This window comes from Triturus cristatus, chromosome 5_2 (genome assembly GCF_964204655.1).
Source record: "Triturus cristatus chromosome 5_2, aTriCri1.1, whole genome shotgun sequence".
Taxonomy (NCBI): Eukaryota; Metazoa; Chordata; class Amphibia; order Caudata; family Salamandridae; genus Triturus; species Triturus cristatus.
In genome coordinates this window covers 514289039-514307699 of record NC_140588.1, presented here as the reverse complement: position 1 = coordinate 514307699, position 18661 = coordinate 514289039, and the positions used below count along the sequence as shown (strand labels likewise).

General features: G+C 43.0%; 1 protein-coding gene across 14 annotated transcripts in view; it reads right to left on the bottom strand.

The window, feature by feature from the left end:
• Positions 1 to 18661, bottom strand: part of LRRFIP2 (LRR binding FLII interacting protein 2) — a 412043-nt gene that overhangs the window by 91068 nt on the left and 302314 nt on the right. For 11 of the 14 annotated variants that reach the window (XM_085607555.1, XM_085607540.1, XM_085607545.1 and 8 more), the window contains 3 exons: positions 8757 to 8849; positions 2632 to 2733; positions 2247 to 2379 (listed from right to left, as the gene is read on the bottom strand). In XM_085607555.1, the coding sequence (XP_085463681.1) occupies positions 2247 to 2379; positions 2632 to 2733; positions 8757 to 8849 (328 nt within the window). The remainder of the gene's footprint in view (positions 1 to 2246; positions 2380 to 2631; positions 2734 to 8756; positions 8850 to 18661) is intronic. The other 3 variants (XM_085607556.1, XM_085607550.1, XM_085607552.1) reach the window with 1 other exon arrangement.

Genomic DNA, 18661 nt, shown 5'->3' with positions numbered 1-18661 from the left:
TGATGATATATAGACTCACCATCTGGAAAGGCTGTAAGTGCCCGGGGGAGGTCGTGTAAATCCCAGAATTCTTCCAGTATTTCTAATTTCTACATTTATTTTTCCTTCCTCTCCTCTATCCTGATTTCTCTCCAGCTCTAGTTCCTTTCCTTTTTGCCCTCTTTCTTTCTCTGCTTTTTTCCTTTGGTTTTTTACCGTCTTCATTCTTTTTCTACTTGTTTTCAGTCTTATCTTCTTTCATGTCTTTATCGTTTCTCCTATGTTATTCTTTCTCTGTCTTGTTTTCTTGTTGTATTCACTTACTGTACATTCCTCGTTCTTTTTCTCCACCACTCTCCTTTCCTCACTGTTTCTCCTTCTTTGTTTCTTTCATATTTTCTTTTTTGTTCTACTATCTTATCCCATCTCTTGTTTGCCCTTTACTCAATTTTCCTCCTTTTCTCATTTGTTTTTTTTCTTGATTTTTTGGAATAAAACCCTTGAAGCACCTGAATGCAAGTGTACCTTCTATTGCTGAAACAAATTTAGAAATGTATTACTTAAAGCTTCATGTTGTTTTGAAAATGCAAAATAATTATGGTTTATCACAAATGGAAATGCTTACAAAATAAATAGTAAACCTGGAGTCATATCTGTAATAAATCAGCGAAAGTGACAGCTACCCAACACTCCACTCCAGAGATCTCTGGCTGGCAAGGAACTTCTCTAGACACAACAGGGCTGCGGGGCTCTTGTGAGAGAATTCCGAGTTTCCTCTCTCTCCGTGCAACGAACTCCAGAGCCCCCCATTATGCATGGCGGCAGTCCCAAACAATACCCAACATGGCCAGTCCTGCGCCCGTTGCCTCCCCTTCGCCAACCCACTGGCACCCAATCTCCTTGGCAGCGATGAAGCGGCGGGCTGCCATGCCAGAAGAAATGTCTGCTGTGGAGTAGGTTGTGTGGGGACAGCCTCTCTGCACCCTACCCCACCGCAAACCAGACTTCCTACGGGCACAAACAAGCACCTGTCAAACGATTCCGTTCTACAGGGGAGCAAAGCAAGGGGTTTAGCGAAGAGGCAGGGGAGGGGGGAGTAGAAGGAAATTAGGATTGGGCGGACTGAAAAATGGGAGGAGGAAGCGCACGAGGAAGGAGGGAGAGCTAGGAATGGTAGCTCCGAGAAGAGGGGCCGTGGGAGGGGAGGAATAGAGGATGGGGAAGGCGGGACAGGACGTGGGCGGGATAAAGGCAAGAATGGCAGTGTTTCTCTTCCCATTCCTCACTCCCATTCCTTCGTCACTCTATTTCTCGGCATGAGTCTTCGTGCCCCTTTATCGCACTTTCCCGCCATTTCCCACCCCCTTCTGTCTGTTCCCTTCCTTCTCCCACCATCACTCAGCGCCCCTCCCTAGCCCTGATGCTGTTTCCACTTTTGCTTGTGATTCTGTTTACAGAGCGCGGCTCGGGTGACTTAGAAGCGCGCCCGGACAGAGAGGCCCCGCCGCCCACTCACACCCGAGGGCTGCAGTGCATGGGAAATCAATATTTATTTTTGGCATCTTTTATATAGCGCAAACTCGCCCGAAGGTATTGGAGCACTGTACACGAGCACCGTATTTACATTACATATTCAGGCAGGGGGAGATTAAGTGATCTGCCCAGAATCACAGGATGTGAACGCGACCCCGAGGCTCGAACCCTGGTTTCCAGCAACAAAGTCGGCCGTCTACACATACAGAGCGGGGCTAGGATGTTCATGGATGAATGCATAGGTGGCAACATTTTAGAGCAGGCAAGTGAGGGGGAAATTCTAACAAGCGCTCCCATAATATTTTTTCATTTCGCTTTTTCTGCCGTCCCACTTGGACGGCCTCGCCTGCTAAAAGGTTTCTTCTTATCTTTATGGGGCCATGTGTTTGGCCCCATAAAGATAAGAAACCTTTCACGACAAAAGCAAGGCAGACAAGCCCGTCCAAATGGGACGGCCTAGAAAGCCAAGCAAATACATCACCAACAGCTCTTTTCCAATAGCTGGCCACCGTTTAGCATAAACGCTGACGCCAGCCAATGGAAAAGAGGGGCGGGGCTTAATGCCCTTTACTAAAAAAATCCCCATATCATTAAATCTCGCCAGCCAGACGGCGCATGCGTGCAGCCTACGCCAGGCGAGACCTAAAAAGTGCAACGGTGAACACAGCAGGCACTCTGTACAAACCAGTTGTAGCATTCAGGCGCACGTGTTATAGTAATCAAGTTAGTTTTACCTAAAGGCCCCTCGCCTGCAGATTCCAAAACATGAGCAGCTTCCTGTGACACCACAGTGATTGCACCAACCACAGGCTCGTGGTTAAGATCACCATTCGGCGTGCCGTCGGGGATGATAACTAACCCATGTTTCTGGAGGGAAATAAAACAGAAGATTGTTCACAAAAATAAAATGCAAGGCCAGGAAATCTGTCATTAAAATTAAGCCTTCATACCAAAGAGACATGCTAGCCTTCCACTATGCAGAACGTACTGCTACTATAAAACAATCTGAGTAGAAAAACTATTGTTTCAATGGTTTTAAATAATCATATTACTCCCCAGGTTTTCAATTTGCGCGCATCCCCTTCCCACCTTTTCACAGCGTGCGCTCAGATACAGTACCTCTCCAATCTTCACTTTTTCTTTCAGGTCGAGCAACTCATTTTTGAGTTCGTCCCGCTCATTCCTAATGCAGTCAAAGTACTCCTTCTGCCTCTCTAGGGCCTGGGTACAGGCAGGAAGCAAAGGAAACAACGGCAGAGGAAAATCAAGTGATAAATAGTAGGAAAAGAAAAAGAATACAGGTACATGCAGATAGAATGGATGTGGGAAACCATGCGAATGTTAGAAAAACTGTGCACACAAACCAGCAACTATCTAGAAGCAAGCAGGCAAGCGTGTGCACCACCAATTTAATTGAGAATTGATTCTCAGAATATTTTACATCAAAACAATCAAGTTAGGTCAACTGTGTTGGATGAGAAGAAAGAAGAAAAATCAGAGAAAAGCACTTTGGGAGGCACACTGGTCTATTTTCAGATCTGGTTTTGACAACCCATGTACGTCGAGGAAAGGACTGACTAGGGTTTCAGGTAATGGACAGTTTATTTGAGCTACTAGGAAATACGTCGGTAAAATAAACAATAAGAGAAAAGGGACCAGACACATTCCAAATTAAACACTGTCCTTGTTCTTAAAGCAACCGTAAATAGTAAATCTAGGCATTCTAAACCAACAAATGTCGAAAAGACTACCAATTATCACATTTCACAGGTGCCAATAACTATAACAGCCATAAAAAATACCAACCACACACACTAATCATGCAAGTAACTATTCTTCTTTCCATTTCTAACGGAGTTGCAAAATCAGTAAGGGCCATCATCTGATACCAAGAAAAGGTAGTTGCATTTCAAATTTTTAATATGGCAAATGGATATACAACATGTGCCTGAAAGTGTGAGTGTCGTAGAAAGCACTACCTTCGAAAAGGTCGGAATTGGGCCTGATCTGGAAGCAAGAGTAATGAGTTATATAAAAAGCTGCAACAAGTCTCATGAATAACTGGCAACTATCCGGTCCCAACAAGATTGTCAACCTCCTTAGAAATCTTTCTAAAGCACAGACAGCGACACTTCTCAACAGTTGCCAACATCGTTGTAATACCAAAAATCCTTAATGTTACACACATTGCTATTTCAAAGAGTGGTCCATAAAAGCATCGGCAATGGATCTACAGAATATGGGCAGAAGAAACAGCTAAATATATAGTTTAACAGTCATTTGAGGGGTAGTACCTAAATACCATGAAATGTTTCAAAATCTTCCTCTTGATGGAATAACTACAATGGATTTTATGTTATAAAACATCTAAACCCCCATCAAGGGAATCTTAAAAAGCAACGTTGGGTGCAGAGAAAAATCTTTCTCTTCCCCCATTTAGACATACTTTGGACATCCTCATTGTGATGCAACTGTAAATATTCATCACAGTGAAGGGCAAAAATATAACTGATTTCACCATGAAATGTTGGCAATGAATCAGATAAAACACCAACTCTCTGAGAGAGCCCCCCCCCCCCCCAACACCCACTCTTCCGTTCTGGATCCCTAGACTCCTGAGGGAAGCTTCAGCTCAGAGAGACACAGTAAGTTAGGACAGATTTCCAAGTATGAGTAGTACAAATCATGCAAGAAAAAATAAAACAGAGCTGGTACATTTCTTTCCTAGTGTTCCTCAAAAGATATCAGTTTGAAGACGGTAAACACTGTGGAGGTATCCAACTTCACACGGTGAGGTTTACAGGATAGTCACAACTCTATAAATGAATCCAAGAGAATCTTTGAATCTAAATTTAACTTGTGAATAAAATTTTGGATTGTTTCTAAAACCAGCCTGTCTGCAGTCCTCCAGTAACAATACAGCTCACCATACGGATGACTTCCTGGTCTAAAATGGACTACAGCTAAAAAAACTTGTGAATGTAGTCTCACAACACAAACTTCAGAATTCTTGGAATGGTTCAAAACAACAGAGGACCCACTTGCACTCATGCTTAGGGATATTATGCAATTCTAGGTCATTTGGCTGTTCAAGTGATAAATCACTTTCAGGATAACAGTCGCTCAGTGTTTGGGATACAGTTGTACAGGATAACATGTTTCTACATACACATTTGGAGACAAATTGAGCCTTGTGATGCGTAGAACATGTCTGTAGCCAATATATTCTATTTAATCTTCCTTTTACTCACTTTTCTCCCGGCACAAAATAATTTAACCTAATTCATGCTCTCCCAGGCATTTGCACCAGATCATCCCCTTATGCATGCACACATTCAATCTAACCATTCTGCATGTCTTTTACCTCTATAATTTAAATGCCCTTAATTTCCCCATGCGATAGCCAATATGGTCTTGAGTTGCTGTTTTTTTTATATATGAGACTCCAGGAGGCTAACCATAGTATATCATCAGTTCCTCAAGCACTTCCTAAATGTTTCAACCTTCTGCACCTCATAGCCCTAAGGCAAAGACAGCTCACCGTGGATTGATGCCCTTCCAATTTCAACCTGTCTCTTGGCCTAAAAGATCACACCAAAGGGGTACTTCCTTTGGCACAACTCAAAGAGATCACAATAGTGGATGTATTCGATGACTTCTTAGCAGTTACTACTTTAGATATGCAAGTCTTTAGAGACAGAACCAGTTTCTAACTACACAGTTAGCACCATCCCATTTTTCCCTTATAAAAATAGAACGCACATGCAAGTCAGATCATGCCATGTCACCTAGCCATTTTTTCTAGAATAGTCATTTGGAATAAGTGTGGCAATCACCCATTCACCATCCGTGGTACACTAAATTCTCTACCAGATAGAAAAAAGAGTTTGTGATAAAGGCAGTCTGCATGGATTTTTCCACTTCATAAACAAATCCGGGATGCAGTTGCCCTCCCTGCAGACAATACAAATCAGGTTTAAAAAATAAGGGACAAGTAGAAACACGATTTTCTTAATCTCTCTAAAAACTGCTTAATATCGGGGATATGAATGATTCAAGGAGGCTGACTAAAAAGGTTGTTAGAACTGTCGTTTAATATTTTCAAGTTGCTGATTCCATGACATTATGTACTGCTAGTGTGGTTTAACCACTTCTAAGGTGGAAGTTACTTGTAATTGCCTTAGAACAGCAAGAAACATAAATAAGACTATTCATATTTTGATTTATGCAAAGCACAAGCCTGGCAAAGTTACCCTAATTTGGTCAGCTGTATTAAGGACAGGTTTTTGCAAAGGTATATTTGAACTATACCATTACAGCTAATGCCACACCTACAGAAATTCCAGTAGCCTAAGCTGTCTGGCAAATGAAAACAGGGATTGGGTCACTTCAAGCATGATGCATCTGCACTGGCTTTAAATATTTATAAGATCGAAATTTAAGACACTTGCCAGGGTACAAACCATAAAGGCCACGCCACTTTTGTGCAAAATCTAATAATGCAATGTGCATTCTGTGAACCAAATACTATTAGTAGAACTAAAGTTTAAAAGAGCCACTACCGCAATAAGATATTTTCTCTAGCTAATAAGACGTGGAACATGCAGCCCCTTCATCTCCACTGCAAAGAAGAATTCCATCAAATTCAGAAGGGCGTCTAGGGAGCACTTTTCAGGTGTCTAGCTTGCCTTCTAGCTACACATGATCAAAGAAATCATTCAGAGCTAGTGCTAGAAAAAAGCAAAACAATGTGTCACTGATTTCCTGCTGCAAATCAAGGGAAGCAACTGAGAGCAACATACAAATTAAGGCTAAGTGATATTTGCCAAGTAAAATGGAGAGAATGCGACCTTAAATGTACTACCAAAGACAGGATAGAACAAAATCTGAAACAATTTCACAACAGTATTTTCTACATAAGATCTCAATTTATACTTACTTTTTACTGAATCCCGACAGTTACATTAGGGATACAAAACAGTATTTATATCTTTTTAAATACAATTACAAATATTAGTGTAATATTTATCTACTGTATAAACTTCCTGAGAACTGTCAAACAATGAGATCAATTCATCCCTCTTATCCGCTTTTGTGACATAGGTAGGATGGTTTTCTTGGAAGAGATTATCTTGCCCTTTCAAAGGAGAGTATTAAAAGCAAGGGGAGACATGGATAATGGTTAACATATTAAACTATAAGATTTAATAGCTGACATGGATAGTTAATGTAATACATTGTACATCCTAAAACTCCCAAGACATTCTTGCATAAAGAATAACTTAAGTTTTTTATGAACAAACTATAGAAATCAGATAATGTGGTGATTTGGATAAAAACATAATTAAAAAAAATGGGGTAGCATGAAAAAAGAATTCTTTTTGTGTGTATTCAAACTAGTATTTTGCTTGCTAGAAACAGTTCTCCACCGTCTTATAAGTGGCATTTAAGTGTACAGCATGACTTTCTAATGGCCAATCAACAGTGAATCTTGTACTTTTCTCACCTATTCCTGTACTTCTCAATGTTGTGTCATATCAATCTTTCCCTTGCAGTTCTTTCCAATTGTTACTTCTACATCCACTCTTGTATGCTGCTCTACTTGCAGTTGTCTCCTGTACCAAACCTAGGACATTATGCATGACTTCAAGCATTCTGGTCACCACTGATCACATGCTGAAATGTAGTAATGTTATTTCCCCCAATTCATGTATCATTTTCCACTATTACTCTAACAAGATCCTGCATTGCACGAATCGGAAGACATAATAGTTTAAGGAAGTATAGACTCCTCACATTGGTGAACACAATGGGCCAGCTTCCATCCAAACACAGAGTCCTCTTTAGTTAAAAGGCCATAAAAATGGGAAGACAAAGGATCAAAGAGAAATTTGACAATCATTGTACATGAACATTATAATCATCATATTCTTAATGCAAAAGGAACTAGAATGTACTATACTCTGATTGTATACTCTGCTGTCCACACGATGTCCGCTAAAGGTACAAGATGTCAGAAGGTAAAGTCAGACCTGTGATATTTTTAAGTTTAGTTTGGCCAGAATCAAATCTCTATAACATAGTCATTGATGTAGTTTGCCTTTTCTTAGCCAATTCGAGGCATTAACATGAAAAACAGAGCTCAGCAATGTTAACACAATTAATAGTTAATAGAAAAGAATGTAATTCTGAAATATTAGGGGTAACCTCATATTTTGATGAACAAACAATGTCAACAAAAGAACAAGTTTAGCTCCTACACAATTTACCCTACATAGTCTAATGGAGACATTCCATGTTTAATTGCTTTTATATCTGTGTCTTGATAGTCAGAAATTAGTTATACATTTTGACCTGCTTGCTATAACTGTTCCTCTAATTTATTCCGTTGAAATTCTAGAAGAACAAGGCATACAAGACGTTCTTGAAAAATGTGAGTCATTTATGTGCAAAGAACAAAAGTCTACACTAAGTCATTTACTGATGAATCAATCTAAAGCACATGTTGCGATGAAAAAGCTGAGACTTTCTAGTACGTATTCTATGCTATTAAGGAAGTGTATCACAATGACTATCATATACAAAAAGGCAAATTAGTTGTGTTAGTTTTGAAAGATTTACTCACAAATGTAAAAGCAATGGATGCGTGCATTTCAAACTATGAAAAATATTAAACCGTTTAAAATAAATAAATAAATCAGCCATGCGTGCTATTTATCTATAGACTGATATTACACATTGTACAAACAAGCTAATCTACTTCACTGCAATGAGGAGAACTTGCAAGTATATTGGGGTCTGCAGAAATAACAATCGATAATTTTTGTAAGTGAGTGGCTATGTTCAGCACTGTAAGAGTATTTTCAATATATGCAAAGCTTCTGGTTCAGTGAACCTCATGACTGTGGCAAGTCAGATAGAGTGTCCTTAGATGCGTTAATGGTGATAGGACTAATTCAGAGGTCATGGGTTTGACAAAATTGAAAACTAAGCTAATTCAAAATAAAATGTGGGAACGTTTATGAAGGTGTACACCACATTTTTCTTAAAATAACTACTCAAAATTAATCTTGAATATTTACAGCTAATGTTAGGAGGTCATTAAATACATACTCATGATTAGACATACGGCATGGACAGTAAAGGATGCATAGTGCACACTGGCGTCCAACTAGGTGTATCAGTCTACTGATAAATAAGGTTGCATCTGCCTGTTCTAACGCTGCGATTGATTATTCTCATACCCCAATTTTTTTATCTTTCCAATTAACTGTCTCCTGGAGGTCAAATACCTCCCTCGAAATGGATTCAAGTTTCTGCTGCATTTGCTGATTTGCCTGTAGTAGACAGGGGAAGAAGAAGTAGAGGAAGAGGAAAAGGAAAGAGGAAAATTAAGGTCAATAGTAACAAAAGAGAGGAAAATAAAGTCAGCTCAAAAATTGATGGAATTCGGACTAACTACTGTCACCAGTGACAGCTTTCCAACCTAATTTCCAACATTTCCACTGAAAGAGACGTTATCTACTACAGTTACTATGATCAAAATTAAAAAATATGTATTTATGACCGTTTTACAGTATAAGCTGGTTTCCACACGCTGCTAGGTCCAGGGCCATAGATGGGTTTCCAGGATCTGGCCATTTTTCAAGCAAAGCAAGAAATCATTAGGAATTGGAGGGCTCCTGGGGGACCCAGAGTGGCATGGTGCAGACAGCAGGAAAGGTGGGCAGGATATTAAAGTGTAGTATTGCTTTGAGAAGCCCGGTGTGTCCAAGGTTAGTTTGATTTGGCCAGGGCTTGGGAGGCGCTAGTAGATTAAATAAAAATACTAGATCCCCGTTACTAGTAGTATCACCAGATGGTCTCTTAGGGGTGGTTTCTGCGTAATGCTGATCGATTTGAGCAACTGGCGGCTGGGGCCTGTACGCCCTTGGGGTGTCACCAGGCCTAAAAACGAATACACTGGGGCGATTAAGAATGGAACACATTGTGACTACAGCTATGCAAAAAGATGATGGATAAAATGCTGAAAGGATATGCCCAGGCGTGGGTCCCGTGCTTGCTATGCCACTGGATTCAAGCTAGCCAGACTTATGAGGGGTGATACCCAGAAAGAGGTCCTGGATGCTTGTTTTCTGGTCCAGGGGAGTACCTGGCTTGGCAGTTCGGGCAGACTGTTCCCATGGGGAGCCGAGTCAAGACTAATTTGCATATCGCTGGGTCCAAACTGGGGTTGCATGGTGAGCAATAAAACAATGGATTTAACCCAGATCTGTGACTAGGGGGTTAATGTTTGACAATACTCAGCATTCCGACCATCATCTTTTTGTGTTGCTATATTATATTAACATATCTATCTGCACTTGTTTTTCAAAGGAACACTTTTGGGAGATAAATTCTCAAAATGACACCTTGAAGAGGTAAGACAATTCCTTAATGAAGTACAACCGATTGCTTTGCCACAGCATAGTTGTAGGGGTCTTGTTTGATAAACACATTAGCAGGAGCAGCAATGTTAAGACTACTCTAATGACATTTTCGTAAGAATACTGTAGGGACTGCACTACTTCAACTATCATGAATTCACTGAAACACACGTTCATGTTGACAAGGCTTAGCTAAGGGAACACCACCCTCCATCCATCCATGACTTCCATTCATCCATGTAGAGAAAGGGTTATGTTACTTACCCTTTAAGCATCTGTTCTTAGCATGTAGTGCTGTAGATTCACATGCTTTGCATACTCCTGCCATCTAGTGTTGGGTCCGGATGTGTGCAAGTTGTTTTTCTTCAAAGAAGTCTTTTGAATCACGCAGTAAAGTGACTCTTCCTCTTTGTAATAGTGCGCTTGGGCATCAACTCCATTGTTAGATTGTATTCACACAGGTGGGTGAGAATGAAGTATAAGAAAGTATCAATAAAGATGTCCATGCATTTGTAAAGGTAAAAAAGGAACTGCAATGGCCAAGGTGTATGGGGACGAGGGTGGGAGCATGTGACTCAACAGCCCTACATGCCAAGAACAGATGCTTACAGGGTAACAATCTGTTGGAGGCATGTGTTGCTATAGATACACATGCTTTGCATAGACTGTAAAGCAGTGCCCTACAAAAGCACTGGCTAACCTGTGGGTGTTGCAGTTGTTTGAAAAAGTGTATGTAGCACTGCCTGACCTACAACAGCTTGTTAGCATGCTACGGCATCCACACATGCTTAAAGTGTGTGGTGTAGACCATGTAGCTGCTCTACATATATGAGGTACCGGGATATTGCCTAGGAAAACCATGGAAGCCCCTATTTTGTGAGTCGAGTGTGCTGTAGGAGGCGCTGTAATGTCCTTTTGGCATTGACATAGCATGTTTGAATGCATTTTAATTATCCATCGGGCAATGCCAGATTTGGATATGGGCTTTTCTTTACCCCGGTTGGGAGGGGGGGGCATGGGGGAATGCGGGGAGCAAACAGTTGTTTAGTCTTTCGGAAGTCTTTAGTTCTGTCACTGTAATACATCAGAGCTCTTAAGATCTAATGTAGGAAGAGCCCTTTCCGCAACTGGGTGGTTGAGGAAAGAATACAGGTAACTCAACTGATTGGTTAAGGTAGAACAGGGAGACCACCTTTGGAAGGAATTTTGAGCTGGTGCCGAGAACCACCCTATCCCTGTGTAGTTGGAAGAAGGGTTCTTCTACAGGGACATCTTAAGGATTTGGGGGCCATGGGCCAAACATATTTTGAAGCCCCTGGTCTGTACAGTTTTGAATTTATGATCCAATACTAGCTCTTTCATCCCCTCTCTTGGCAGGTCAATGACCATGCACAGGCTCACTCATCCAAATTCTAAATGTGTTTACAACTAATATTCAGGGATAGTGATATGTGTTTTCAATAACACAGCAGCTGGATTTTGCATGCAACAAACACAACATTTCTTGGCAAAATGTCCAAAATAGACACTCGCACATGACCCACAATAAAAATAAATCAAAGGAAAACTGTATTTAAAACAATCCGTTTATTAATTACTCAAGGTCATCAGGGTAAGACTCTCTGTAAAACAGAGCTGGCTCTATCAGGGGGGCCCCCTGAAAGGCTGGGGCCCTGGGCCAGAGCCCACTTTTCCCATGCCGTAAAAAGTCTCTGTTCCTCTAGGGTTGGTGCCTGGAGTGCACCAACACGTCTAAGTGAAGTGATGGCAATTAAAAAAGCAACCTTCCAAGACAGGAATTGGAGAGCACAATTATGCAGTGGTTCAAATGGTGGACCCATCAGTCTTGTGAGAATGATATTAAGATTCCAAGTAGGTGCATAGGGAACTACAGGTGGAATCACCCGCTTAAGGTCTTCCATAGAAGATTTGATGACTGGTACTTCAAACAAAGAGAAGTGTTTTTCCTTTCGTAGATAGGCGGACACTGAGGCGAGATGTAATTGCATGTAAGGGAACGCAAGGCCAGAGAGTTGTAAATGTAGAAGGTAACAAACAATGTTTTGTACTGTAGCATTATATGGATTGATACGGTTAGTATGACTAACAGACACAATTTTCCATTTGGCTGCATAGCATGCTTACAAACTTCTTTGAAAATGGTCATATATTCTGATTGGAAATTCAAATAACCAAATTCTGTGACCTCGGGAACCAAACTGCTAGGTTGAGTTCCCTGGGATTTGGGTGCCTGATTTCTCCATAGTTCTGAGTGAGGATGGCGGGTTGAGAGGAAGCTTCTCGTGTGGCTCTCCTGAGAGTTCAAGTAGTGTTGTAAACTAGGACTGTCACGCCCAGGTGGAAGCTACTAGTAGGAATGTGAGGGATGTTTGCCTGAGCTTCCGAAACAGAAACTGAAGACGAGGGAGAGGCGGAAAGCGTAGTTAAATATCCCTGACCAATTCATCCATAGAGAATTGCCCTTGGATAGTGGGTGGGGGAACCTGGAGGCGAAGACTGGGCATTTTGAGTTATCTGTGGTTGCTAACAGTTCTATTTGTGGAATCCCCCACTTGTGGAAGCAAGGGAGGAGGACTTTGGGGTGAAGTTCCCACTCATAGTCTTGTTGCCACATCCTTTTGAGGAGGTCAGCAAAATCGTTGTCCGTTCCTGGGAGGTTTTCTGCTAGGAGATGAATGCTTTGATGTAGAGCTCAAAACCAAATGGTCCGAGATAGGAGTGATACCAGTAAAAAGTGAGTCCCTCCCCGTTTTTGTACATAGTACATGGTTGTCATATTGTCCATCCGGACTAAGACAACTTTGCCTATTAGGTGAGGTAGGAAGGTTTTCAATGCGGGGTCAACAGCTTGAAGCTCTAGCTAGTGGATGTGGAGACCCTGGAATGTGACATTCTGTAAGTAAGCACCCCAGTCTGTGAATGATGAGTCCATTGTCAGGATGATGTGGGGAATAGGGTCGAGAAAAAAATGCCCTTTTATCAGGTTGTTTGTGTTCCGCCACTGCAGTGAGCGGTGAGTACGGCTGTCTATCAACACTAGATCATCTAACTGACCGTGTGGCCACTTTGTACAAGTGATGCCTTTTATAATTTTGCCATTCCAACTTCTAAATCGCTTTCTCCCCTTGATTATGTATACTGACTACACGATGTGGTGCATGGATCCGATGGGCATACCAAGCATGATTTAGAACAGAGCTTTGTTAAAGGTAGCATAGGTGGTCTGGAAAGATTAGCACAGACTGTCCCGCCACATGTTGGCACCCCTATTCTTTTTGATTCACCGATGATAGCTTTGATGGAACCTAATAACATTTCACCATGTGAGCAAGCCGAATCTTTGGCACCCCCGAATATGGCTATGAAACCCCACGGTGTTAGTGAGACAACGGCCCATTTAAGCATCAAGCAAACATCTTGTAGTCATAAGGGTACAACGGTCTATGGTAGTCTTTTTTTAATACTGCTGGCCTGCCTAACAAATTGAAATGTAAACAATGGCTTGAATTTATAAGTGGCTACAGTATTGTATGTTTACAAGAAACCTGGTTGAGAGAGACTGCTCACATTAATGGTTATGTTTCCATATATACTTCAGCCAATGTAGCTCTGGGAGGTCATTCTAAGGTTGGTTTATTAACTCTGGTAGCAACAACTCTGTCAGGCAGAATAGGTAAGACCCAGCTCCACTCACCACACGTTCAACTTATTAACATTAGCTTTAGAAAGACTGTGACATTGATTATTGTTAATTGCTATCACAATAATTTTAATACGAAAAATACCACTATTGCCGAAGATCTAGAGAACTCATTATGCAGACATATACAGAAGACAAATACGTATTTCATCGTTCTTTGTGGGGGCAATTTCAATTGCAAATTATACCCCTTATCAAAGCAGTCTGCATGTTGTTTATTAGATGGGGCCAGGGATGGTGGCTGCCACTTTCACCACAATCCGTGTGGGAATATTTGTAACTCACTAATTTCAACATTTTCTCTTTTTCTCACTGCTGATCTTATTCAATCAGAAGGCACCGATTTAGTCTCATTCATGGGCAGAGGCTATGGGAATTTAAATTGAAGTCATCACGCTTTCTGAATATTTTAAACCTCAATCTGTGACCTTTTCTATCCCTAAAGTTTGTTTTAGTGCTCATTATCCATTATCCCTCTATTTAGAGATTGAAACTGGGGACCCTTCCGAGACAACAAAATTATGCCCCATAACCTATGATAAAAACAAGGGGCTTTTGCGTAAGTGGTCCACCGTCAACCCAGAATCCGTCCTATAACGGATCTGGACCACCAATATGAGCCAAGTTTTAGACTGTCTGGAAGACAGTGTAAACCCACCATCTATGTTAAAAGCCTTTGCTGCAATAACTGAGACAATTAATGGTGCCCTATCTAGTGATCATAGAATAAGACCTCAGAAGCAAAGCAAGTGGTTTAACCCCTTCGCTGCCAGGCCTTATCCCCTCCTGTGCCACGCCCTTTTTTGACTATTTGGGGTAGTGCGCGCTTAGACCCCTGTAACTTTTTGACCACATAAGGTATCCACGCCAAATTTGCGTCCTTTTCTTCCAACATCATGGGGATTCTAAAGGTACTCAGGGTTTGTGGATTCTCCCAGAGGGGTCACAGAAATTAGCCAAAATACAGCAAATTTTGGGGTTTTTTCGGAAAAATTGGAAAAACGGGCTGCAAATGAAAGCATCTGGGTTTTTCCCTGCAAATGTTATCAAAAAAGGGGTTGTGGGGTTGGAATCACCATTTTCCCAGCTTTTCGGGGATACCAGACTTTTGTCAGACACCCAACATTTTTTACACCGTTTTGGCATTTTTCTGGGACATAGCCTAATTTTGTTATTTTTTGTGCTTTTGACCGCTTTCCAGTTAATGGCAGAAATGGGTACAAAAGCAATAATGGATCCTGGAAAGCTATACATTTGAGAAGAAGACAAAATTCTGAATTCAGCAAGGGGTCATTTGTGTAGATCTATCAAGGCTTTTTTATAGAAACTAACAGTTAAATATAGGATAAATTAAAAATTAGTTGAAAAAAGAAAAAAGCCTTTTGTGTCAACGATTTCACCTGTAACTTCTTCTAATTATGACAGTTCTTTGAAAGCAATATACCATTACATCCGCTGGACATTACTGGTTGTGGGGATATATAGGACTTGTAGGTTCACTAAGAACCCGACGAACCCAGAGCCAAAAACTGAGCAGCAACTTGCAATGGATTTTTATTATGTACCGGGTATATAGTAATTATTCTGTAAAAATGTGTACATGGAAAAATCGGTATGAAAGACACCTATGTATTTCTGAAATGGGAACAAAATATAGAGTTTAGAAACAGTAGATATTTGCACATTTCTGAAATTGGGGATACTCATACTAGCATGAGAATTATCAGTCATTTTTTAGAATGACTTTTTTACACAATATCTTTCATTTGGAAGGCAGAAATACATCGAAAGTCAATAGATAATAACAGTTCCTTTACAAAACTGAATTACCCTAAGTCTCCCGATAAAAATGGTACCTCACTTGTGTGGGTAGGCATAGTGCCCGCGACAGGAAACGGCGCAAAACGCAACGTGGTCCCAACTCAATATCGCAGTGAAAATGTACCCTTTTTTGGCAAAGTGCCTAGCTCTAGTTTTTGAACCCTAGCTCTGAGGGCACCTTGGGAAACCTAGCAAACCTATACATTTTTGAAAACTAGACACCCAGGGGAATACAGGATGGGGTGACTTGACTGCCTCCCACCAGGGTCTGTTACCCAGAATCCCTTGCAAACCTAAAAAATTTACAAAAAAACACATTTTCCACACATTTCTGTGGTGGAAAGTTCCGGAATCTGCGTGGATCCACAAATTTCCACCCACCCCGCGTTCCCCAAAGTCTTACGAGAAAAACGGTACCTCACTTGTGTGGGTCGGCCTAGTGCCCGCGACAGGAAACTGCGCAAAACGCAACGTGGTATCACCTCAATTTCGCAGTGAAAAATGACCCTTTTTTGGCAAAATGTCTAGCTGTAGTTTTTGAACCCTAGCTCTGCGGGCACCTTGGGAAACCTAGCAAACCTATACATTTTTGAAAACTAGACACCCGTGTGCTTCCAGGGAGGCATGGCTTGCGTGGATCCCCCAACGTTTCCTTACCCAGAATCCCCTGCAAACCTCAAATTTAGCTGAAAACATCACCTTTTTCACACATTTTTGTGTGGGAAAGTTGAGGCATTTCCGGGCTGACACAAATTTCCTACCACCCAGCGTTCCCCCGGGTCTCCCGATAAAATCGGTGCCTCACTCGTGTGGGAGGCCCAAGTACCCGCGACAGGCAAGGCCCCAAAACGTATTGAGGCGACATGAAAATTGCCTACCTCAAAACGACCTGGTTTTGCAAGGGGGGTCACCTGGGTTTTTGGCCCGGTGCTCAGCGGCCACCTAGGGGAACCTACCAAACCCACACATTTCTGAAAACTAGACACCCGGGGGATTCCAGGGAGGTATGGCTTGCGTGGATCCCCCAACGTTTCCTTACCCAGAATTCCCTGCAAACCTCAAATTTAGCTGAAAACATCACCTTTTTCACACATTTTTGTGTGGGAAAGTTGAGGCATCACCGGGCTGACACAAATTTCCTACCACCCAGTGTTCCCCCGGGTCTCCCGATAAAAACGGTGCCTCACTCGTGTGGGAGGCCCAAGTACCCGCGACAGGCAAGGCCCCAAAACGTAGTGCGCCTCAACAGGCAAGGGTCCTAAACGTAGTGCGCCTCACTACGTTTTGGGCCCTTGACTGTAGCGAGTACTTGGGCCTCCCACACGAGTGAGGCACCGTTTTTAATCGGGAGACCCGGGGGACCGCTGGGTGGTAGGAAATTTGTGTCAGCCCGGTGATGCCACAACTTTCCCACACAAAAATGTGTGAAAAAGGTGATGTTTTCAGCTAAATTTGAGGTTTGCAGGGCATTCTGGGTAAGGAAACGTTGGGGGATCCACGCAAGCCATACCTCCCTGGAATCCCCCGGGTGTCTAGTTTTCAGAAATGTGTGGATTTGGTAGGTTTCCCTAGGTGGCCGCCAAGCCCGGGGCCAAAAACTAATAGGACCCCCTTTGCAAAACCAGGTTGTTTTGTGATAGGTAATTTTGATGTCTCCTCAATAGGTTTTGGGCCCTTGCCTGACGCGGGCACTATGCCTACCACGCAAGTGAGGTACCATTTTTCTCTGAAGACTTTGGGGAACGCAGGGTGGGTGGAATTTTGTGGACCCACGCAGATTCCAGAACTTTCTGACAAAGAAATGTGAGGAAAAAGTGTTATTTTGAACACATTTTTAGGTTTGCAATGGATTCTGGGTAAGAGAACCTGGTGAGAGCCAGTGAAGTCACCCCATCCAGGATTCCCCTCGGTGTCTAGTTTTAAAGAATGTACAGTTTTGCTAGGTTTGCCTACGTGCCAACTGCGCTAGGGCCCAAAATCCACAGGTATGCACATTGCAAAAAAATTTAAAAAAAATAAAAACACAAATCGGAGCCCAGTGGGCTTTCTGCCGCCCTGGGGGGGAATCGGGGAAGGGGGTTTCATCCTGATATGCCCCTAAAGGGGCAGAAAGACTGTGGCTATTTTTTGTGGGGGTGGGGGCATTGGTATGACCATTTTGGGTAGCCCCCACCCCCACGCATAAAAAAAGCCTGCATACTCGCTGGCGCCTACTGGGCTTTCTGCCCCCCCAGGGGGCAGATCAGGGGCCACTGCCACCATCTGCCCTCCCGGGGGGGCAGAAAGACTGGAATTTCTCTGGGGGTGGGGTATTGTCATGCCCATTTTGGGGAGCCCCTACCCCTACACTAATAAAACAAAAAAATCCATGGTTTCTAGTCGGCATTCTGCGCCCCCGGGGGGGGCCAGATTGGGGCTACAGCTCCCATCTGCCTCCTGGGGGGCAGAAAGACTGACATTTTTGTGGAGGGGGGGGGGGGGAGAGTGGGGGCATTGGCGTGCCCGTTTCAGGCAGCCCACACCCTAAAAACAATTGCGCCAAAAAAATCCCTGGTGTTTAGTGGGCTTTCTGTCCCCCCCGAAGGGGCAGATTAGGGGCCAATGCCCCATCTGCCACCCAGGGGGGGGGGGGGGCAGAAAGACTAATAATTGGGGGGTGGGGTGGGGTGGGGGTATGGGTCTGCCCGTTTTGGGCAGCCCCCACCCCTATTTGTTTTTTTTTTAACAATTCCCTGGTGTCTAGTGGGCTTTTTGTCCCCCCAGGGAGGCAGATTGGGGGCCGATGCCCCATCTGCCCCCCAGGGGGGGCAGAAAGGCTGTAATGGTGGTGGGTGGGGGCATTGGCTTGCCCGTTGCGGGCAGCCCCCACCCTAAAAATAAAACTACAAACTAATCCCTGGTGTTTAGTGGGCTTTCTGCCCCCCCCCCCCGGAGGGGCAGATTAGGGGCCAATGCCCCATCTGCCCCCCGGGGGGGGGGCAGAAAGACTGTAGTAATTTGAGGGGGGGTGGGGGCATGGGCCTGCCCGTTTTGGGCAGCCCCCACCCCTATTTATTTATGTAACTTCCTTGGTGTCTAGTGGGCTTTTTACCCCCCCGGGGGGGGGCAGATTGGGGGCTAATGCCCCCATCTGCCCCCCAGGGGGGGCAAAAAGACTAAAACGGCCAAAATATACAGGGGG